Source organism: Equus asinus, chromosome 12, assembly GCF_041296235.1.
Source record: "Equus asinus isolate D_3611 breed Donkey chromosome 12, EquAss-T2T_v2, whole genome shotgun sequence".
Lineage (NCBI taxonomy): Eukaryota > Metazoa > Chordata > Mammalia > Perissodactyla > Equidae > Equus > Equus asinus.
Genome location: NC_091801.1, coordinates 28530000 through 28554264, shown reverse-complemented (window position 1 = coordinate 28554264; position 24265 = coordinate 28530000). Strand labels below are relative to the sequence as shown.

Genomic DNA, 24265 nt, shown 5'->3' with positions numbered 1-24265 from the left:
AACAAAAGCTACTGAGAGGAAAACAACAATGATGGAAAACATGCATCCTGGAGGCAGACTGCCTGGTCTGATCCTGGCTTGGTTACTCACTAGATGTTGACCTTGGGAGAGTAATTTTACTCTCTATCTCTTGGTCTCTCCAACGGTAAAATAAGAGAATGAGTAGTATTTACTTAATGGATTGTTCTGAGAATTAAATGAGTTAATATGTGAAAAACTCTTGGAAGAGTTTGCATATGGTAAGGACTATATGAGCTATTATCATTAGTAGTAGACAAGTATTATGATTAAATTTTTAAAATCTTTTTTATTAGACTGTATTTGAGGAGGGCAAGAATTATGTGTTACTTGTTTGTGTATGTCCCACAAGGCATAGTGTAGGACTTTGCTTATAAAATGGCAGATGGTAATTTTTATGGTACTAGTAACAGTAATAATCTAGTAGTAGCATATAGCACTGTTGTACCGTAGTAATATAGTACGAATAGTAATGCATTTTTCTAGAGAAAGGAAGTGTCCTAATGGTCATTCACTTTATTTTTGTATTGTGCAGGTTGATATTTTTTCCATCGAGGCGGTGTCTCTTGGAAAATTGAAGAAAGTTCTGATTAGTCACAATGGGATAGGTCCAGGTAAGATTAGCTTTCTTGGTAAGAAATTTGTTTTGAAAATCTATTAAAAGTAGCATAAGAGACAAGTGAAAGAAAAGATAAATGTACAGGTTATTTAAAAGTGAGATCAGAAAATAATTTTCTTTTGAGAAATTTTAGTTAAATGAAGTTTTGTCAGATTGGGTTTACGATTTAAAAAGCTTACTGCTGTGTTATTATGAAGGAAATTTCCTAGGAAGACAAAAGCTTTATTGTGTGTTTGTGTGTGTGTGTGTGTGTGTCTGTGTGTGTGCGTAAAATCTCTGCACCTGCGAGGCAGTTTCAAAATTGTATCTATTATGTCTTCACGCAGTGGGTATTGAGTCCTCAGAATTACGGTTTTTTTTTCACAAGCACCTTAGGGGATTCTGACTCATTTGGTCCTCAGACTGTTCCTTAAAAATCACTGCTTTCTGATGTAAGAGTTCTTTGTTGAGGGCCTGCTATATGCTAGGCACTTTGTCAGAGGCTGGGCATTCAAATGTGAACAGGATGCCCGGGGCTCTCTGCCCTCGGGGGCAGGGCCTAGTGGGGCAGACACATGTGAAATACGCAAGTATAATGAGTATGACACACAGTCTGAAAGTGACCCTCAGAGTGCTATTGCACCTACGGCAGGGACCTGGAGAAGTCCAGAAGAACATGAAGATCTCCCCCAAGAAAAGAGAACGTGACAGGCAATCTGAGGGGGAGGTTTAGATTTCGGCAGGATACTTGGGCATTTTGATGAGCTTCTCTGACTGATGGGATTAAGCTATTTGAAACCTCGTTAAGGAAGGTTGAAAGTAATTACTATAACATGATTTTTAAATTCTTTGAACCATCCTTCCTATGTTGTGCACACTCTTTTCATTAAAAGAAAAAATTACCATGATAGAGTATCTATGTTTTTCTTTTCTTTTCATTTTCAAAATTTGTATAGTCTGATAACCTACCACTCAATTTGAACCTAGAACATCCTTGACAGCAGCAATTCTTCCTGTATTCACTGCTTCTATTCCTCTCCCCCAGAGTAGCCATCCTGAATCTTTTTTTTCTCCCCAAAGCCCCAGTACATAGTTGTGTATCCTATTTGCAAGTCATTCTAATTCTTCTATGTGGGATGCCGCCACAGCAAGACTTGATGAGTGGTATGTAGGTCCACCCCCAGGATCTGAACCAGCGAACCCTGGGCCGCTGAAACAGAGCACGCAACTTAACCACTCAGCCATGGGGCCAGCCCCTGCCATCCAGAATCTTTTGTTTATTATTTCTTGATTTTTTTAAGCCTTACTCCAAAAAGGAAATCTTTATTAGTTCTTTAGGCATCCTTGAAAATACTTTTGATAGTTTTGTACTTTGTAAAAATTGTGACATATTGTGTGAAGTGTTTTGTGAATTGATTTTTTTCACTCAAGATTGTGTGTCTAAGATTCATTCACTTTATTGTGTGATAGTGTTATTTTTTCATAACTGTGTAATATTCTACAGCACGATTACACATAATTAACTTATTTATCTCTTGTTAATGGGTAGTTCTGTTGTATCCAGTCCAACTGTCACAAACGGTCTGAAGTGAATGTCCTTGTGCATGTCTCCTACTACATAGAAGCAAGAGTTCCTCTAGGGTGGTGGTTCCCAAATGGGGATTGTTTTGCCTCCCCCAGGGACATTTGGCAATGTGTGGGGATTATTTTTTATTGCAACACTGGGAAGGAGGTACTACTGGTACCTAGTAGGTAGAGGCCTGGGGTGCTGCTAAACATCTTACAATGCACAGGACAGCCCCCACAACAAGGAATTGCTGGGCCCAAAATCTTACTGGTGCTGAAGCTAAGAACTCTGCTCCAGGGTGAATCCACAGAAGTCAGTTGCTGGGTCAAAGAATATGATCATATCAGCTTTATAAGACAAATCCCTTCTTTCAAAAGTGATTCTACTAAGTCTTACTCTTACCTACAGTGTATAAGAATTTCTATTGTGTCATATTCTCACAAACACCTGGTACGCTTAATTTTGGGGTATAAAATGGTACCCCATTGTAGACTTAATTTGTATTCCTCGGATTTCTAAGAAGAATGAGCATTCTTTCATTTTTTTGTCTATTGAATTTCCTCTTCTGTGAAAATACATGTTCTTGTCTGTAATATTTAGGATAAAGGCAAAGGACATTTAATTAAAAAATGCTCTAAAAAGGATTTTAAAAAGATACAAGCTTATTTCACAGTCAGGTAACAGTCCCAAAGTGAGCAGTTGTGATGGCTCTGCTCCAGCCGCCCTCAGGGACCCAGGGTCCCTTCATCTTGTTCTTCTATCATCATCTAGATCTTGCCTTCCTCTGAGTGGTGGAGCTGGTCACAGCACATAAAAAAGAGAGAAAACAACGGCAACAATGGCTTTTAAGCAAGTGAGGTAGAAACTGCACATACTACTTCGAGTCCTGTTTCATTACTGAGAAATTAGTACTACAGTTATCTGTAGCTGCAAAGACACCTGGGAGACGTGGGTGCTAGCATTGCAGTGGTTGAAGAAGGGAGAGCAGCTGGAAGTTACCACCACAATATCTTCTCCAGTTTGTGGTGTATTTTAATGCACAGAAGCTCTTAATTTTAATGTAGTTGAATTTAACAATATGTTATTTCTTCCAATGATCGGCACATTTTGTATCTTAAGAAAGCCTTCCCTCCCCCTAGGGTATTCCATATATGTATAGATGGATAGCTATTCATATGTTTGCATGTATGTTTATACACACACACACACACACACATATATATGAAGTCTTGTCTTTCAGATTTAGATATGTACTCATCTGTAGTTGGTTTTTGTGTATGACATGAAGATGGAATCTGCTTTCACTTTTTCCATGTAGATAACCATTGTACTCCCTATTTATCACCTACCCCATCTTTTCCTGAGTGCTCTACAAAGGCACCTTTATCAGATACAAGCCGTCTTTGTTTTGCATGGTTTCTGTATGCACCAATTTCAGTTACAATGATTTAGTTAAATAACGTTTCAAATTTCAGTTACCATGGTCTGCTAATTGTAACTGCACCAAGTACACACTTCACTGCTAGCTCTTCTTCGGTCCACGGATCACGACACGAATAACAGATGCACATCCAGATCAGCGACCAATCACTTTACCTCTTTCAAAGTCTGTCAGTGAGGCGTCACTGCCCATCTGTTACACAGTTCATGCACAGACAGCAGAGCATGTCGTTGTATTGACTCCTTGTCTCCCAGTGATAAATCCGTGTGACATTTTACAAAAATGTGTACTTCAAAGACGAAAGCACATCAAAGAAACAAAAAGTGATAATGCTAGAAGTGAAATTCAAGTCAAACATAAATGGAGTTACAGAAGAAATATCTGCCTACGGGAATGTTGACACTGTCAGTGTTTGAGAGACTTTAGATAAGCAGTCAGAGGAATTACATGAAGGGGACTTATGGCCATATGTGAGGAAAATGATTGTGACCAAAAGGATGAACATGTCCCAGAGGAAGTGATGTTGGTAAAAAAGTCATATTAAAGGGACTGTCGGAGATATTTTATGACATTAAAAGCACAGAGGATAAAATATCGGAAGCTGATTGAAACTTAGGAGTTTGACAATTTGCTAGGGCGTAGAAAAGGTGCTTTCTCTTTCCAAAAATTTTTAAACTATTTTTTTTATTGTGGTAACATTGGTTTATAACATTATGTAAATTTCAGGTGTACATCATTATATTTCGAATTCTGTGTAGATTACATCATGTTCACCACCCAAAGACTGATTACAATCCATCACCATGCACATGTGCCTAATCACCCCGTTTCTCCTTCTCTCTCCCGCCTTTCCCTCTGATAACCACCAATCCAATATCTGTCTCTATGTGTTTGTTTGTTGTTATTGTTATCTTCTATTTATGAGTGACATCATACAGTATTTGAAACTTAGGAGTTTGACAATTTGCTAGGGCGTAGAAAAGGTGCTTTCTCTTTCCAAAAATTTTTAAACTATTTTTTTTATTGTGGTAACATTGGTTTATAACATTATGTAAATTTCAGGTGTTTATGTAAATTTCAGGGAAGTATTTGACTTTCTCCCTCTAACTTATTTCATTTAGCATAACATCCTCAACGTTGATCCATGTTGCCACAAATGGCAAGATTTCATCCTTTTTTATGCCTGAGTAGTATTCCATTGTGTATATATACCACATCTTCTTTATCCCTTTGTCCCTTGATGTGCATTTAGGTTGCTTCCAAGTCTTGGCTATTGTGAATAATGCGATGAACATTGGGGTGCATATGCCTTTGTGCCTTCACGGTTTTGTGTTCTTTGGATAAATACCCAGCAGTAGAATAGCTGGTTCGTATGGTAGTTCTATTCTTAATTTTTTTGAGGACTCTTCATACTGTTTTCTGTAGTGGCTGCACCAGTGTGAATTCCTACCAGCAGTGTAGGAGAGTTCCCTTTCCTCCACATCCTCTCCAATACTTATTTCTTGTCTTGTTAATTATAGCCGTTCTGACAGGTGTGACATGATATCTCATTGTAGTTTTGATTGGCATTTCTGTGATAGTGATGTTGAGCATCGTTTCATATGCCTGTTGGCCATCTGTATATGCTTGCTCTTTATTATAAGTTATATGATGAGGAAAATAAGCCAAGCACCATTCAAGCTACTCTTGATAAGTTTTTTGTTTTTACAAAGAAATAGACCTTTTAATTTTCAATTTATCTAATGTTTTAAATTACAGTATATTAATATTAGTGTTGATATTTTTTCATTTTCATATGCATTTATAATTATCAATAAGAGAGTTTTTAATGTTTTGGCAAAAATGTTTAACAATTGAACAATCGTAATTTTTCTCACTGATTGTTAAGATTGCTTGCCACGGTTTCAGCATGCAGTCCTATTTATGGTTCCATTCTACTGCGCAAAGCAAGGACTGCCTGTATCAAGTTTGTATAAATGTGTAGGTCAATTATGAGTCCTTTTTCCTGTTCTATCAGTCAATTTATCTATGCCAGCACCAATTCTGTCTTGTCTTAATTAGTATTGATTTATAATAAATTTTGATAACTGATAGGATGAATCTCCTACCTTTCTCTAATTCAGGATTGCCTATGATATTCTTGGGCTTTACTCATCCATGTACATTTTATCATCTGCTTGTCAATTTTCTTGTAAAATTGATTTAATTACATTGAAAATTTAGACTTGTTTGAGGGAAACTGACATCTCTGTAATTTCTTCATACTCAGGAATATGGGATAGTTCTCTATTTGTTTATGTCTTCTTTGCTGTCATTCCTTAAATTTAGATAATTTCTCTATAAATTATACTACATCTATTTTTAGATTTGCCCGTACATTCTTAAATTTTTATAGCAATTCAACATTGTAACTTTCATTGAATTATACTTCTTACCTATTCTTTTCTGGTCAATAGAAATGTAATGGATTTTTATATGTTTATTATATACCTAACCATTTTTCTCATCTCTCTTAATTTCACTATTTCTGTAAGTTTCTTGAGTTTTTAATTTAGACAGTCACATTATCTGTGAATAATGACAGTTCTGTTTCTTCTTTTCCAACACCTATTAATTTCATTCTCCTTCCTTCCTTCCTTCTTTCCTTCTTTCTTCTTTTTTTCCTTAATTGTATTGACAAGTACCATAATCTGTGATAATTTCTAAATTTTCGCCATTAAGAGTGATAATTGTGACTTTACATTATTGTTTAAACATATCAATCTTCTGTAAATAATGCACTGAAATGCATTCACGTGAATATACTTCTTTGTTCTTGGCTTTTAAACACTTGTAGAATTTCATAGAGGGTTTGTATCCTTGGTAGAGAATCTTCTCTTCCTCTGCTTCTACTGCTCTGAGTAATTAGGTCGCTCGCTCATGCTTTGGTTTCTCTGCTGGTGTAATTTGGATGTGCATATTTTTGTGCCCAAATTGCCTGACAAGTGTGCTTAAAAAAGAACCTTTGGAGAGTCTATGAATAAAATCACAATCCTACTATATTTTATGCTAAGAGTCAAAGTGATCTCCTTTGTCAATTTACACAGGTAATGGATGGTTTCTTGAGAGTATTGTTGTTAAATCCGAAGAGGAAGATGGCAATCAAGAGGTGCTGTTTCCGTGCAACAGGTGTGCTGTTACTTAATAATGCATTATGCAAAATTATGTGCCCCTTGTCCAGTTAATTCCAGCTGTGTCCTCAGCACGCCTCCTCCCATATTTCTGGCCCCATCATTCCCTCCTTTAAAGCCAGAGCTGAAGGCTCTTTCTCCTAGGATGCTGTTCCTTATCAGCACCAGTAATTCTCTCATTTGTAATGTTTAATATTCTTCTCTCCTGGACTAAGCATTCTGAAATGGGGAAAAAAGTTGTATTAGGATTTAGAAAACAGGTTCTTGATTCTGTTTCTTCAACACTTGCGCTGCTCCCCACTAGTTCTGTGAGTGTAGGTGCTACTCTCAACTTCGCGGAGTTTCAGTTTCCTCATATGTAAAACAGAAAGAATACCTGTTCCTCCTACTTCATTTGAATCGTTTAAAAACAAATGAAGTTATGTGTATGAACTGTGAACTCTACAGCATTATTCTAATATGGTGTAGATATAATATGTTAGGAGAATCAAGTTGCAAGGGCAGCTCTGTAATTCGTTGGCCATTCATAGTTGAATTACTTAAACTTTCTGATCCCCAGCTTTCAAAATTTATGATGACAATGATTAAATCAGATCTACCTACTTTATAGGCTTGTTATGAATAGAATATCAAATACACCTTAAAACAAAGCGTACTACAAATAGAAATTATAAAACTAATTTCCCTCTGTTATTAATCTATAGAATATCTTGATTCATTCATTTAGTCATTGTACCAATAGTAATTGACCGCCTACCATATCAAGAAGTGGAATAGACAAGAAGATCCAAAGATAAGGCAGTACGGTCTCTGCCTACAAGTACTCAGTGGATGTCCATGTGAGAACAAACGTTAACGTCTTAGGGCTATGACAGAGACCTATGCGAGAGCTCGGGGGCCAATGTGGATGTCTATATGATTGCATGTTCCTTGAATCTAGAGAACTCATGCATTGTGTCTATTCATCTACTCATCCATTTATTAAAGCAGAAACATCACATGCCTCCGAGGTGTCAGGTACTGTACCAAGTCCTGGATATATGGAGATAAAAAAATAAAGCACCCCTGTCTTCAAGGAGCTCCCATTTGACGATAGCATAAGAGAGAAGGAAGGTGCTATTAAAGGAAGCCAGAGAGCTGGGAGTGCTCTGAGTTTAGCAGGTGTTTTGGCATCACTGTCTCCTGAAGTGTTGTACACACCTTCAGACATCTAGAGAAGCGCATCCGTTGACTGAGGGAATTTTCTCTTATAATAGTTTTGATTCTAGGAAATATCCATTCTTTTGAAACTTAATAAGAGTTGCATTCTGTATGAACAAAATGTGTTTCACTTCTCTGATCATCTGTTTGTTTGTTTGTTTAATACAAATCCATTTAGAATGCGTGGGCATCATAGTAGTTATCGCCATTTTATAACATTCAAGCTCTGAAAAGAGACATTATATTTTATTTTTTTCGAGAAATCTTTTTATTTCTTACTGGAGAGTGAAAAGATCAAAGATTGAAGTTTTTCAGAAGTGGATTTAAATTACAACTCCGTCACTGACTAGCTGTGGGAGCCTCAGTTTATTCTTATGTAAAATAGCTATAATGACTCATTTTGCAAGGTTATTTGAGGATTTCACACAATATACATAAAGTAACTACAAAAATATCTTGCAATTATTAGAAGATCCATGATGATAAATGTTATTGTTATAGAAGCTATTTTAGATTAATGAAATCTTTACATACAATGTCACTTATGCAAAGGAAGTAGAAAAACTCTCTTTTATTTCTAGATCATATGTCAAGTATTTAGAACTCTCCAAATAATAGACTAACTTTTGTTTTTAAAAAACTAGATTTGCACAGTCCAATATGGTAGCCACTAGCTACATATGGCTAATAAATTTAAGTTAATCACAATCAAATAAAATTAAAAATTCAGTTCCTGGGTTATACTAACTACATTTCAAGTGCTCAATAGCCACAGACGGTTATTGGCTACTATTTTGGCCAGCGTATATACAACATTTGATTCTGTATCACGTCTAGATATTTGGTATCATATGAAGCTATGTTTAATATTCTACAACATAGTTTTATTGCTCTGAATATGATGGTAACTATTAAATAATGTAAGGAGTAAATAAAAGATTACTATTTTGATAAAAGTGTCACATTTAAGAAATTATAAATATCTCACATTTAAAAAAATCAAGAATCATCCAGAACAGGTAATAATAGTAGTCATCTTCTCTTCAGAGCTAAAATTAATTTTGCTGGTATGCAAAGGAATAGAAGTCAAGATCTGCAAACATTTTAGAATAATTACAAACAAAAATTACAAATTTAGAATAATTACAAACCTTAGAAATTACTTTTGTAAGGAACAATATGAGACCAATGAAAATATTTAAATGTTTTGCTGTTTTATACTCTATCACATTAAATACTACACACAGGCGTATCATTGCTCTATTAACACTAACCGAACTGTAGCAATTTTAAACAGTTTTCCTTGCTCCTCTCTGAGGGCCCAGGGTTACATAAAGAGAAACAAGGGAAATTTTCTTGCTATTCCATTAGAGGTGGAAGAATAGATACCATTTAGTCTTGTGTTTCATTTGACAGGTGAGAAAACTGACAGCTAAAGAGATTAAATGACATGCACAAATCATAGACGAGTAGAGAGCAGAGTCTCTTGGTCCCTTGGGCACTCTTGGGAGTTTGAGTTTAGTGCCTATCAATCTATTGTTTCCGTTACATCACTATGATTTTGTGAATTACCTCTAAGGAAGAGATCCCTGCACAAATTACTGAGTTCACTAGAAAATTGATTTGTCAGAAAACTCTACTGAGATTTTGGAGAGTTTAGAAGACACAGGTTTTACTAGTTTCCCCAGCATACCATAATGGCCATTTAAACTCAAGTCCTCTTCTAATTATTAGATAGGTAAAGGTCTCTGAAAAAGAAATTATTTAGGACTTTATTGTGGAGTTAAAAAAAAAACAGACATAGAAGGGTCTATTGCGTTGTGGGACCCTTTTTGGTTTACACATTTGTCTTCTGTATGGTTGGGGAGGAAATCAGAAGCATGTCCATAGCTAGAGTTTATTGCACTCTGATCATGAGATGGGCTCTGTGGTGAGGCTGGAACTTCACACATGAACTCATCTGGTCCTCACAGCAGACCGCTAGGTAGCTCTGTGATTCTTCCATTTCACAGATGAGGAAGCTGAGCACACAGAGGTTAAGTTTCTTACCTAAATATGATTGGTGGAGTCAGGATTAAGATTAAGGTGGTCTAACTCTGGAACTGCACTGTCCCTTCCAGGAGCCACTACAGCATATCTATTGCACTCTGCAACTGTGCCTATTCTAAATTCAGATGTGTTGTAAGTGTAAGGTACATACCAGATTTCAAAGATGTAGAATAAAAAAGAATGCAATTGTCTTATTCGGTTCAGGCTGCTATAACAAAATATCATAGACTGGGTGGCTTATAAACAACAGAAATTTATTTCTCACAATTCTGAAGCCTGGAAGTCCAAAATCAGGGTGCCAGCATGGTCAGGTTCTGGCGAAGGCCCTCTTGCAGGTTGCAACTGCCAATTTCTTGCTGTGTCCTCACAGGGTGGCAGGAGCAAGGGATTTATCTGGAGCCATTTTTTTCCCCTCGAGGAAGATTAACCCAACCCTGAGCTAACATCTGCCAATCCTCCTTTTTTTTCTGAGGAAGACTGGCCTTGAGCTAACATCCGTGCCCATCTTCCTCCACTTTATATGTGGGACGCTTACTACAGCATGGCTTGCCACGCTGTGCCATGTCCACACCCATGATCCGAACCAGCAAACCCCGGGCGGCTGAAGCTGAACATGCCACCCGTTGTGCCACCGGGTTGGCCCCTGGAGGCTTTTTTATAAAGGCGCTAATCCCATTCTTGAGGGCTCTACTCTCGTGATGGAAGCACCTCCCAAAGGATTTCGACATAGGACCCTTGGGGAGACACAAACATTCAGACCATCACAGTAATATGATTCAATAAATTTTTATATTGATTACGTGTTTAGATGATCATCTTTGGAATTTATTAAAATGAAAAATATTCAAATTCATTTCATTTTTTTCATTTAACTTTACTTACATGCTTGTGTTATATTTCTCTTGAAAAGTGCTATTCTAGAGTCTGAAGTTGTAGCCACTGTATACACCTACCAGTCATATGAAAGGAGAGAAACAAAAGATTCCAGCAAGGAAACTCCAAATGAAACATTTTTCTGATTTTAAGATATACTAGAATATTTTTAATGTTACCATAGGACATTTCTAAAAACCAACACTTTAGAATGAATCAATGTGACTTTGCAATTTGAGTATAGTATGAAGTTTTGCTGAAGTTGCAGTCCTAAAGATAATTGGATGTGGCTTGAAATCTTAAATGTTTCTTAAAATTTCTGAGCTTATCCCTGACGGCCTTTTTAAGTCTTTTCTGTATTTTATTTTCTCTTCTAAGTAATGTGCCTTCTTTGAATACTCTCTCATATTAATTATCTTCCCTGTTTCCCAGCAGATGGCTAGATGAGTACCAAGATGACGGCAAGACGGAGAGGGAACTGCTGGCAGAGAGAAGCTTCAGTGCAGCAGGAGACACTGGATCTGTGGCCTCCTGAAGGGGCCCACTGGGTCTGTGTCTCCACTGAGCCTTCCAAGGCAGTTGATCTGATCGTGATAGTGTGCTTACCCTTTCCTTGTCCTGGAGCCCACACTCGGGGAGGATCAGTTTGTGCTGGACACATTCATTGCTTTTGAGAAGCATCAGCCAACAACTGACCAAGATCAACCTTTGATGACTGGGGAGCACATATTGTTTCTTCTTTCAGAAACTCTTACACCTGCTAAGTTCACTGAAATTTTAGGTAGCCTTAGTAGAATATAGTCAAAGAGCTACATAGTAACATTTGATTAATATAAAAATACTTTTATAAAACATATGTTAATTTTAAGGTGGAAATCTTATTCTTGGATAATGGTATGTCTCTCTTAGATTGGTGGTAATATAAAGAAGAAAAGGTGAAAAAAATGATTGGATTGAATTGTGTTCCCACTCTACTTCACACTGGTCCTTGTTGACTCAGTTTTTGGGGAGCTGGTCACTGAGGCTGCAGTGGACAACAGCAAGGCATTGTACAGGGAACACATGTCGAAGGGACATCTTCCATCTATGAGTCACTTTCCTTGGTTAGGCTCAAAAACTTACCAACTTGATGCCACAGGCTGCTTGTTCCAATCCTTCAAAGTGGCACATGAGATAAAACACACTTGCCAGCCTAGGTGAGGCATGGCATGACTTTGACAGTAAAGAGACCTGTTTGAATCGCGATTCTGCCACCCTGAGGTAAACACTAAAATCATCCATATTTTGCAGATGAGGAAACCAAGAGTAGGAAAGGCTCACCTAAGCTCTTCTCCCTTCTTCCTCTTGCCCAAGCTTACCTACTGCCTTCCTCTACACGGTTTTAGGTACCCCGTGAAATCACACAGATGGTTCCAAATCCTGCACACCACCTTCACGGTTCTTGTCATACGCAGGTACCACCTGTACCATTGTATACTTAACGTTTTTTTCTTTAAATTAACTTTAAATTGGGCTATTTGCAGATGGAAGGAACTTAGCCTTGTCCTAAATTATATTCATAATATCGATGAAGTCAGTAATGTCATTACATTTTTTCCTAAAACGCATTAAAATGAATCTATACCTAACAAAAATTTTAGTTAGTCTACGTGCTACCTAAAATTGTCGTATAAACATCCAGTGGGCTTGGCATATAGTGATCAATAAACAATGTTTCAATAAATAGAACCATGTTATCATGGTTCACCTTTTACCAATCCATGGCTAAGGACTAATCCAGTCCTTAGAAATGGTACATTTTACCGCTGAGTCTGAAAACACCTCAAGAATAGAGCTTCAGAGAATTGAAGTTGAAAACAGTTTTTGCTAAAGTGGTCAACAGACAACGTTAGGGGTAAGAATAACCAGTATATTTCCTGCAGGCTGTGGGAAATCATGATGAATCACCTCTAACCCTTCACGATGCTCATTGCATAGTGCCCGGCACAAAGCAGATGCTGAATAAACACACTCATTTACTAAGTGGAAGTTTGTTAAGCACCTTCTGTGTGCCTGACACAAAGTCAGGCACTGAAGGCAAACTGGCAAACAGCACAGTTATTTCCCTGCCTTCAGAGGGGCTTCTGCCGCAGCGGGGAACTGAGTGGATAATGCCCTATTGAACACAGACCAAGGCCACTCACTGCTGAATTGCAAGCTCTCTGGAGGTAAAGATCACCTGGGCTCCTCTGTATTTTTAGTTCTTGGCATGTCGCCTGGCTCATAGTAAGTGCTTTGTGTCTATTAATGCATGAATCCATCCCGGCCTTAAAATGCAATACGCCTTGTAAATGATTCCAATATTAAATTATACCTGATTCAGCTCACATTTGTATGGAATAAGTACTCACAAATAATTACGCTCAATTCCTCTATTTCTACAAATTTTCCTACAACAACATGTTTCAATTCTGAACATCATCCTGCTCCTTTCCCCCACCACACAAGTTGGAGTTGAATGTGTCCTGGTTCTTTCCAGCAACATATTTACAATCCTTCCCATGAGTGGGGAGGTGGTGTCAACACTGAGTTGATCCATTTTGTGTTGATTCTTGTTTATTTTGTTGTCATAGTACTCATTTTCTTAGACATTGACTGGATTCTGGGACAATCTCAGTCTAACTCCTTTATATAATGGCTATGACCTGAAAATTGGAAAAAGAACAGAGAAGCCATATTTATTTCTGGATTTGCTCAGAAGGTGAAAATTGTTAACAGCGTACACAATACAAAGAAGGCAAACAGATTCTTAAAGTAAAGCCTGGGTGGAAAGAAGTATCTTTCTTGTGGAGAGAATGATGGAAACTCCTAATCCAGAAGGCTACCATGTGTATCCCTTGGCAATGCTGAGGAATGGGAGACAAGTGCACATACAAGGGCCAAAACAGAATGTGGCTCATTTCTGACACACAGTTGTCTGGCACAATCCTGGCATCTCCTCCCGTTTTCTTGTATCTTGGGTGAGGTCAAGAGGAAATGAAGAGCACTTTGATCTGATGGGATAAATCCTTTATTTTAAGTAGCAAATTAGAGTAATGGTGCAATGATGATGTTGATGGCCTTCAGGTTCTAATGTGTTTCATATAAACCTCTCAAGCAGACCTGGGTAGATATTTAAGTGATGCATTTGTTATATCAAAGGATGATGAAACTTCTTTGTGACTCTAGGTAATACAGTATCTTGGAGAGCTAAGCTCATTATTCTTTGGTAGAGAGAGAGGCATTCCAGAAAGCCCACCAGAGTTGAGTTTATCCTACAGTTATCAGGGCTGATAATACTTCTGAATAGTTACATTTTAAATTACTTTTAGAAGCAAAGAAACACTGCAAAGTAGACCCTTCTTCATGCTGATGGTTTTTAAATGGAGGTTAATTTTAATTCTTTCAGGCAGTGGAATAGAGCATACTATGCAAAGGCTTTCGAGTTTAGAAATTCATCTTGATTCTCTACCACAGAAAGTCTGAAGTTCTAGAAATAGACTTCCTTGGGCTATTTCCATGCATCTATGACAACAACTGGAGAATACCAATTAAATTTATTACTAAGTTTATAAATATGCACAAACATGATTATAAGGCCAAAATTAATAATTGCAAGGTCAGCCATATCAATTGATTGAAATGTTGCAAACACATCATTCTCTAGGCCTTTACCCATGTGGTTTTGTTTGCTTGGAAGGTTCCTTCCCCTATTGCCTGCAAAACGCCTCTTGTTTTCTAAGACGAAGCTTGGTGTTCTCAGCATCAGTCAAAATCAAGTCATCCCATCATTTATGTTTCCGTATCACTCTGTCCTTCCTCCCTAATAGTAATTATCATTTCCATAGTGGGCATGTGTCTTAATTTACAAACTCAGAAGTGTGACAAATACTATACTTTTCATTTTCTATACATCAACTTAATGTCTGGCTCCAAGTCTGGAAGAAAATTCCCCCATAAGCATAATCATGGCACGTCTTCCTTCCTGAGGGACAACAGAATCCTACAGGCTTATGCTCTGTTTGGAAAGGAAGGAAAACGCTTCTCCTCGCCAGTGTATCGTTGTCCCTGCTGAAGTATGTCCTCTCTCTACTTCTGAGCCACTCTGAAATGCTGCTTTTTTTGGCAAAGTTGGAAACCTGACTACCTTGTATCCCTCCTTTTGGCCTTCTCCTGGGAAGTTTGCATCTCCTCAGGGTCTCTCCTTACACAAAGATGGCAAATGTCACAGGGATCCCACTGCTCTGGGGCCCACAGACTTTCTTTCTGGTAAAAGAAAATCTCTCTCGTTACACTGTTGATTCTGAAAGCCCTTCTCCTTCTCCTACTACATCAGCAGGACCAGCATAAGCTCTTTTGTACATTTTGGCTTTTATAGAAGACGAGACTTTGTTCCCAATATGAACATGACGATGGCAGAAAAAAGAATCTCTCCCCTCTGTTCTTACTCAAATTAACAAAGAGAATGAAATGTATGATCTCCAAGTGCAGTGAGAGCATGAGGTAGTGAAAATCTCCCAGATACAGATATAGCCTGCCAAAAGTAGATAAAACAGAAGCTTGAGGGACGAGGCAGTGGGAAATCTCAGAAAGTGCCAACAAAAATCCACTTACAAAGAGTGCATACCTTACCAGGAAGTAAGAAAGCTACATTTTTTATTTATAGCAGCTGGAGCGGGCACCTACCTCGAGCCTGGCAGACAAAGAGGAGGGTTGAGATGAGGCAGAAGCTGTGTAGAGGAAGGTTGGGTAGGGATTGTCCCTTTTGTTAAGCCTGAAAGCATCCACACAAATAATTTGCTGAAGAAAATGGATGGCGAACAGTAAAATCAAAGCCAAGCCCTAAATAAAAGTAAAGAAGCCTTAATGAGTATCAACAGAAATCACATAAAGCAGATGTAGAGCTACAAAGCCTTTGGATATTGGAATTGTCAACACAGATTATAAAAACATCTACAGTATTGTATTCAAAAAAACAAGCAACAGGTTGGAAAATATCTGCTCGAGTGGAGAACTATAAAATTAATCTAACATATTGAAAAACCCAACCAAATAGAACCTTTAGAAATTAAAAAATACAATGCTTAAAATTTAAATGTAGGTGTGTGGGTTTAACAGCAAATTGGGCTCAGTTGAAAAGAGAATGTGTTAACTGGATTATAGGTCAGAGGAAATTTTCTAGAATGTAGCAGAGAAAGACAAAGAGATGATATGTATGAATGAGAGGTCAAGAGACTTTGAGAATAAAATAAATTCTAATACGTCTAATCAAATTTCTAGAGAGAAAAAAATATCATAGAGACAACTTTTGAAGAGATAATGGTTGAGAATTTTCCAGAAGAGTTGAAAGATAGCATTTCACAGATACCTCAATTTCCAGAGAACTGATAAATCTTAAACAGGATACTTTAAAAGAAATCCATATCTTAGCACCAACATAGTAAAAACTGTCTAGTACCAAAACCAAAAAGAACATTTAACAAGCAGCCTGGGAGAAAAGTTAGTTTACCTTCAAAGAAACAGAACGTAAACTCATGGTTGGTGTCTCAAGAGCAACAAAGCAAAGCAGACAATTGAGTGATAGCTTCAGAATTCTGAAAAATTATAACAATAATCTAAAATTCTCCAGTGAGGAAAAATACATTTCTAGAATGAGGCCAAAATGAAGATATTTTCAAACATAAGATACTTCAAACATAAGAAACACACACACAAAAATTCTTTATTGTTTTTAAGATTGGCCCTGAGCTAACATCTGTTGCCAATCTTCCCCGCTCTCTTTTATTTCCCCTCCCCAAAGCCCCAGTACATAGTTGTATATCCTAGTTGTAGGTCATTCTAGTTCTTCTGTGTGGGATGCTGCCCCAGTATGGTTTGATGAGTGGTGTGTATGTCCGCATGCAGGGTTCAAACTGGCAAACCCTGGGCCATTGAAGTGAAGCATGCAAACTTAACCACTCCGCCATGGGTCCAGCCTCACACACACGAAAACTCTAAGCGAGTTTGCCACTAGTGCCCTCACTAAAGGAGATTCTAAAACAGGTACTCAGGCAGAAGGGAAGTGATTCTAGATGGAAAGACTGAGATGTAAGAAGGAACGAAGATCAGAGAAAGTGGCAAATACGCAGGCAAATCTAAAATAACAGCGTGCATACATACAATAATATTAGATTAAAAATAAAATGAGGTAGAATTAAAATAGGAAACAACAAATAACACATACGTCTATACATTGGGAGGGGGAAAGCAAAGCACTGTATTCTATAGCCCTTATATTATCTAGAAGGGGGATAAACGTATTAGATTAAGTGTGTGTGCTTGAATTTCTAGTGTAACTGCTGAAAGGAAGGATAAAATTCCCAAACAAGTATATGTGAGATTAAAAGTTTTAATACATCAGGAAGATATTATAATTTTAGACTAACACGTCACTAGTAATATAGGCTCAAATTATATGAAGCAAAAATAAACATAAGCGCTAGTAAAAATAGATATATAATAACACTGAGAGATTTTTAACATGTACTTCTCTTGGTAATTGAGAGAATAAGTAGGGAAAAAAAGGATATAGAGGATTTAAAAGACACGATTAACAAAGAACTAATAGACAAATATAAAACACCGAGTGCGACAAATGCCAAAGGCACACTCTCTTCAGATATACATGGAGCACCATAAATATGATGCACGTGTTGGACCATAAAAAAGAAATAAAACTGCATAAACTACAGATACATCAATCACATGAATGAATCTCATTAACATAATGTTCAGCAAAACAAGCAAGAAACACAAATGTATAAATGTAATTCCATTTATATAAATTTCAAAAATAGGCAAAACATTTCATATGTAATGTTTAGTTATAGACATGGGTCGAACTGTTTTTTGGGAAGTCTGGAAATCGTTACTAAAAATGTCAGGGAAATGGTGACCTGTGAGAGCAGAGGCTCAGTCCAGGAGGCGCTTTTGGACAACCAGCAACGTTCTTTTGTGGACCTTTTTATGATGGTTATGTGGATGTTGATTTTATAATTATTCTTTGCACTGTTCATATGTGTCGTTGTTGTAAAATATATGTAAAATAAAATTTACCATGTTAACAATTTTTAGGTGTACAATTCAGTGGCGTTAACTACCTTCCCAATCTTGTTCAACCATCACTGTTGTTTCCAGAACTTTTTCATCATCCCAAACAAAAACTCTGTACCCATTAAATAATATCCCCATTTCCCCTCCCAGCAGCTCCTGGTAACCTCTAGTCTACTTTCTGTCTCTATGAATTTATCTCTCTGGACATACAAAAGACTAGTAAAAAATTTTAGAAAGGTTACCAGCGGCAGGGCAGAGATGGGAATGGGGAGCATGGAAGATGAGGGCAGGAATAAGTATTTTCGCACCATTTGTTTTGAATCACTGAATTTATAGTCTATTTTTAAAACTAAGAATGAATTGTTGAACGAACGATTAAAAATAAATGAGGATGGTCTTAACTACCAACATACATAAGGGTAGATTCTTGGGGAACTTCAATCTTCCTCTCTACCAAAATTCTGGGAGCAGACGTCTACCTACTCTGACCCCTGCTTGAAAGGAGGGGAGAGAGAAGAAGCAAACAAAGGGAGAGGTCAGGAATTAACAGCTCAGAAATGCTCCTGTCATATAGTCTATTTCTCCCGCTTGACAATGAATTCCTTGAGAGTAGGCATTTTGGTCTTATTCATCTTTGTATCCTCAGACACAGTGCCTGGGTCAGTGCAGGCAGAAAAATTCTTTATGTTTCCCTATTAGAAATTAAATATAGTTAGGAATAATGGGGACTAATAAGGAGACTGAGAAAATGGAACTATTTTGGGAAATTCATCTTGTTTTCTTTTTGTCCAAAAGTCTTTGTGATTCTGTTTCAGCTCAGTAAGATATTCGTAGAAAACAGAGTTGAGAAATATCTTGTTTAGCCAACTGTCACTGTTAGTTAATAGAAAGGGCAGTTTCCTCAGAAAGACTTAGGAGGCTAAAAATCTATCATTAAGTGACAGTCCCAGAAGTTGTGGATTGAGTGCACTGAGAACACTCAAGGATTTCCTGAGAATGCTCAGAAATTTTAAATTGGTTGATGAAGCTCAATGTTCTATCTTTCCTGAGGCATTGGCTAACAGAATTCAGGAAAATGCAGCCTAACTCGTTGAAATTATGCACATATGAGTAATATTACACAGAATACCCTATTGAGAAAAAAGCACTTAGGGTGAGCTCATAAAGTGTCCCTTTTTGTAAACTTCCTGGCTCTCTCTAAGTTATTTTACCACCAATCTCCCATTGTCATAACTTTTGTGACTTTATTTTGCTGCTAATCTGCATATCAGAATTGAAAATTACTGGCTTCTTTAATTTTAATAACAAAATTGGTGGTCATTGAGGGGAGGTCAAATTTAAGCATGACACAGTCATTTAAATGTTTCACAGACATAAAAGAATTTCAGCAGATTGCCTAATACTTAAAAATTCTTCTTTCCTTGGAGTTTAGCAGTATAACTAAAGGATAATGTGTTAAATTAAATTCCAGGAGCCCTTCGTTAATGCTTACTGTGTTTTAGCTGCCCAGCACCCATTTCCTCGTTCTAAGAACACCTACTTTCCTTCTGAGGAATTAGATCTTCCTAATGCCAGTGGACTGTATTCCTGTTGCTCCTTTTCTTCCCTCAGCTGGGGACAGGCTTGTGACTCAAGCAAAGCCAATGATTGGACCTTGAGTCTCCACTTGGCAAAGAGACAAAAAACAATGTTGGCGTTTCAGCCCAAGTCAGCAAAGGGCCCTGACCAGAGCGTTGTTGCAGCTTCTGCACTTGGGCCAAGCCAGCTGCCTGAGTCCCTCCTACCTGTCAGGCTGGCTCCCCGGCCCAGGAGCTTCTCCCCTCAAACACATTCCCACGGCCATTGAAGTTATCTGGCATCGATTCCTTTTTCCTGCAACTGAAGTGTTCTGATGAATTCAAGGACTTTACTCAGCCAACTTTTATCCTCTCTTCCTTTTTCGTCTGCCTTGAGGTGTTGTCTGCATTCCAGCTCGTCTGTCTCTCACAGACCTCCAATTGCTGACACCCCTTCCCACCTCCACTCCTCACTCCTTTAGCTTCAGTCTTTAATGAGTATGCTGGCGTAGATATTGTTTTAGAATGGAAGCCTTAAACAATAGGGTAACGGTTTTTTGCTTGTTATTTTATATTACTTTATTCAATGATTATGTAGACGTAAACAAAGACCATCCAAAGGAGGAAAACAAAGGCTTTTCAGAGCTCACCATCAGTTGCCTTTGGCAGAGACTCAACTGCAGTAAGAAAACTAAGAAAGCTTTATAGTGGAAGAAAGAGAAGCGTCAGGTGGGCCCTGGGTGGAGGCTGATGGCCTGGGGAAGCCGTAGGCAGGCTGACTAGAAGCCAGCATTCTATGGGGTTGGTTAGGGGTGTATATCAGCTTTTTCTGTTTGATCCTAAGTTGCAAACAGGGACAGAAATTAGGGAAGCTGGCAGTTATTGATTAAGTCCTGGCCCTTTGGGGCCGTTGCTACTAAGGCTGTGGTTTGCCTTCCCAGGCTGGTTGCTGCAGAGGCTGTGGGTCAGAGTTCTGTTGTCATTTTGGTCTGCCTATTGTCTGCTTGTTGATTCAGTCTCTCAATTAGCACCTGAGTTTGTGGTTTAGGTTTTATTTATATTTAAGACACTTTCTCTTTCCTTTCATTCCCAAGCTTTTGTTTCCATTTCCAATGCAAAGGAAAGGAAATACTAAGAAATAAAATTCTTGGCCCAAGGTCACTTGTTGAAACCCGGAAATTCTAGTTTCTAATCACGTGGTATTTTTTGTTTTGTTTTAATACGTCATGATTGTCTTTGTTTCTCTTTGTAGCTTCTAAACGCAGGTGGTCAGGGCCTGCATATGAAGCGACTTCTAAATTCCCTTTGAATCACGTCTTCTGCCTCTGAATACATTTTAAAAAGAGTCTGCAAGAATGCCCCAGTAAGAATTTTCTTCCCTGTGTGATTCTGATCAAGATATTATTCCCAATCGTCATTATACATCAGAATAAGCTGGGAAAGTTGATTAAAATGCAGACCCCAGGGCCCTCTGCAGACTTCATGCACCAAATTGTGTGGAGGGGGATCTGGAGCTTTTTTGTTGGTTCGCTTGTTTGTGTACAAGAAGCGCCCAGAGTGATTCTTATGCCCTCTGGCAGGTACTGGTCCTTGGGCTGGCATTTGGCATCCACTGCTACATGTTGGTGAGACTGAGGCTGTCACATCATTCATCCTTTTTATAAATGTTGCCTTTGACATTGTGCACACATTTGCATTTGTGCTTCCTGAGGTTTGGAAATTGTGCCGCCCAGGGGATTTCCAACTGACCACTCTTATAACCTTTTCACTACACGTGGAAGTGGGGACAGGTTAAGGCAGGCCATGTTTGTCAGAATGTGTTGCTTTTGGCCTTAAACTCCTTACCAGATTTCCCGACCCCAGAACAAACGTGAAGACCAAGTCCTTCCAAGGTTACAAAGTTCAAGAGAGAGCAGCGTTGCAGAACGCTTAAGCGTGAATATATGTAACATTTCACAGTCAATTTAATGAAAGGAGTCACTCTATTAGTTTAACCATAGTGCCTAAAATAGCTTTTGCTCTAAATTCTTTGAAGCCTGGCAGTGCAAAAGAGACAGAAAAAGTTCCACACTGTGTCAGACAATAAGTCATCTGCTTCTTCCAGAGTTGTTCCTGGCTGAATCTTAATTAGGATTCCTTTCCAGATATTCCTGACACAGCTCCACACACGCAGAGCAGAAGGAAACCCAGCGGGCAGGGGCTCTGTCCCTGGTGCAGGTTTGCCCCCAGTGCTCTCTGCTCCTGGGTCATCTGGACCTTCCAAAAGATTGCCATCAATGAAGAAATGCACATCCTGTGGGTGTCAGCTCTTCTGCAGCTTCCCTGGCTCTTGCAGGTTCCTGGAAATGCTGTAAGTCTCCGCAGGACCCCGTGATATTAGGGCCTTCAGGGAAGGTGTCAGCGAAGGATGTTCCTCAGCCATCCAGCCAGCTGAGACTCCTTTGATGTGGCTTCAGGTATTCATCCAATCCCTCACTCATGCAACAAGCACCACAAAGTATGTTCCAAGGGCTTGCTTCTGGGCTAGATCCAGAAACACGAGTGAGGCCTGGTCCTGCCCCAGAGAGCTCTGAGTGTACAGTGGAATTAGCACATACACCCTGGGGCCGTGATGTACGTGCTCTGATAGGAGGTGGCACCAAGCTGTGTGCAGAGGGTTAGATCTAACGGGCCTGAAATCGAGGACTAAGGAGCTAAAGTTTCCCTGGATTAGGATGAAACTCTGCCTGTGCCCACAAGGTTAACGTGGGAAACAAGGTAACCAGTTTCTGAGTTTGCCTTGCAGAGCAGCAGGAGGACTGCTTGTCAGAGAATAACATGCTGACGACCTTCCGCCTGACGAAGCATCACACAGGAGCATTGAGAAGCTAAAATGACCGATTGTAAGCTTCACACATCATAAGAAATATGAAAGACAGTCACCCCAATGCAGAGGACTCTTACAACTTCAGCCTCCAAGATCATATGCTCTCCATCTTATTCTCACAATGTGCTTTGGAAAAATGCTTAGAACTGCATGTAGGCAAGCTAATCTGTAACCAGGAGAAAGGATAACTTGTTAGCAGAAAATTTATATCCTCTGTCCAAACTGTTCCTTCTGCCCCAGATAAAGAAGTAACTGAGGTTTTCTTAGATTTCTCAGGAATGTTGCATTCAGCAGAGCCGCCATGGAGAGGCGCCCAACGTTCTGTGGTCATCCATCACCTGACACTCCTAAGCCCCCTCCCCAACCGTGTTTGCCTTATATAAGTCAATTCCAAACCAGTGCCCTTTAAGATGGGTTTTTTAGGAGTACAGTCCACCATCTCCCAATATGCTAGCTTATCACTTCAGTTCTTTCTGTACCACCGCCTGCTTGGCCTTTTATCTTGCGGCGAGCAGATCAAGCCCTTGCTTGATATCAGGTCTAGCTTGGGCCTGCACTTGTGATTGCAAAGGGTTTTGAGTTGAGGAACCCTCTCTAGAAGGGCGCAGGATTCTCAATCACAGTGTGACACATGCTCCATCAACCTGGGCTCTGAGGTGTGCTGCAAAGACCTTTTACTAAACATAGACACAAATAGCAGAGTGAGAAAATGGTTACTTGTTCTTTATAAACTGGAGCGGACTCAGTCACTTTTTGGCATTTAGATTACTATACTCGAGGTCCCGTTCTAAGACTTTTGCCTGAATTGTCTCATTTGGTACATAATCCAAGAGCCGTATACTGGTGCCTGTCGTAAAGATGAGGATGCTGAAGCCCAGGGAGAGTAAGTACTACCTTGGCTGTCCCAGCTGTGAGGTTCAAAGTTTCCTGTGCCCAGGCTCTTGACCAGAGGGATGCGGTTCTCATGGGATACACGCTCAGTTGCTTAATCTTTTATTAGAAGCACCCCAAGATCTTGCCCCATCTCCCTCTTTGGTCATCTCAAACCAGCTTCCTACATGTTTTTTCCTGAAGCCCAACCCTTCTGGAATGCTCTGTGTGCTTCCCTTCTTGTGTTAGGTATGTTCCTCTAGTCTGCACATGGAATTCCCTCTTCCATCTTTAATCTTTCTATTTTCAAATCACATGTCTTGCAAAATCTGACTTTCTGTCTTAATAGCCCTTTAACAGGTCTGATGTCCCTGAATTTATCTTCAGTCTTTAAAATACTGGCCTTAGGCTTTCCCTGTAAAACTTCAGATAAATCATATTATATAAAGTAGGGTGACTGAGAAGGACTTATTTTCTATAAAGCTGACACAACAAAGAACTGTCACATAGAGTTAAAAAGAAAAATCTCAATCAAATGTTTCAGAAAAGTAACTTAAGCCATTTCAACTTACACTCTACTGTGATGTCATCTTTAGTATAAGGTGTTAAACGTCATCTTTTTAAGCAATAGTTTTTATTTAGTTTTTATCCCCAGTGCATGTTAGTATAGGTGGTACAAGACAATTGACATTTCTAAAAAACTATATAAAAGAATCTGAAACTCTCAGTGTAACAATAGAAATAATGTATTTTGGGAAATTACCTTTTAACATGTCCCCTAAGATCTTTGCACTTTTTAAGATTGTGATTCTTCTCTTGGGATTTTAAATGTCTTTAATATTTTAGCCTGGTTTTGCAACTTGAATTATTTCAGTATTTTTAAGATGATGATGAGTTAAAACACCTATATTTCTGCTTCTGTTGCTTATATTTTATTAATCTTAACA

The 24265-nt window shown here is 38.6% G+C and overlaps 1 protein-coding gene across 18 annotated transcripts in view; it reads left to right on the top strand.

The window, feature by feature from the left end:
* The window catches only part of RP1 (RP1 axonemal microtubule associated), a 449795-nt gene extending 431768 nt beyond the window's left edge, over window positions 1-18027 (top strand). For 16 of the 18 annotated variants that reach the window (XM_070481272.1, XM_070481271.1, XM_070481268.1 and 13 more), the window contains 3 exons: window positions 554-632; window positions 6711-6792; window positions 11349-18027. In XM_070481272.1, coding sequence (XP_070337373.1) covers window positions 554-632; window positions 6711-6792; window positions 11349-11451 — 264 coding nt within the window. In that variant the 3' untranslated portion in view covers window positions 11452-18027. The remainder of the gene's footprint in view (window positions 1-553; window positions 633-6710; window positions 6793-11348) is intronic. The other 2 variants (XM_044744187.2, XM_070481269.1) reach the window with 2 other exon arrangements.
* Window positions 18028-24265: the final 6238 nt, after the last annotated feature.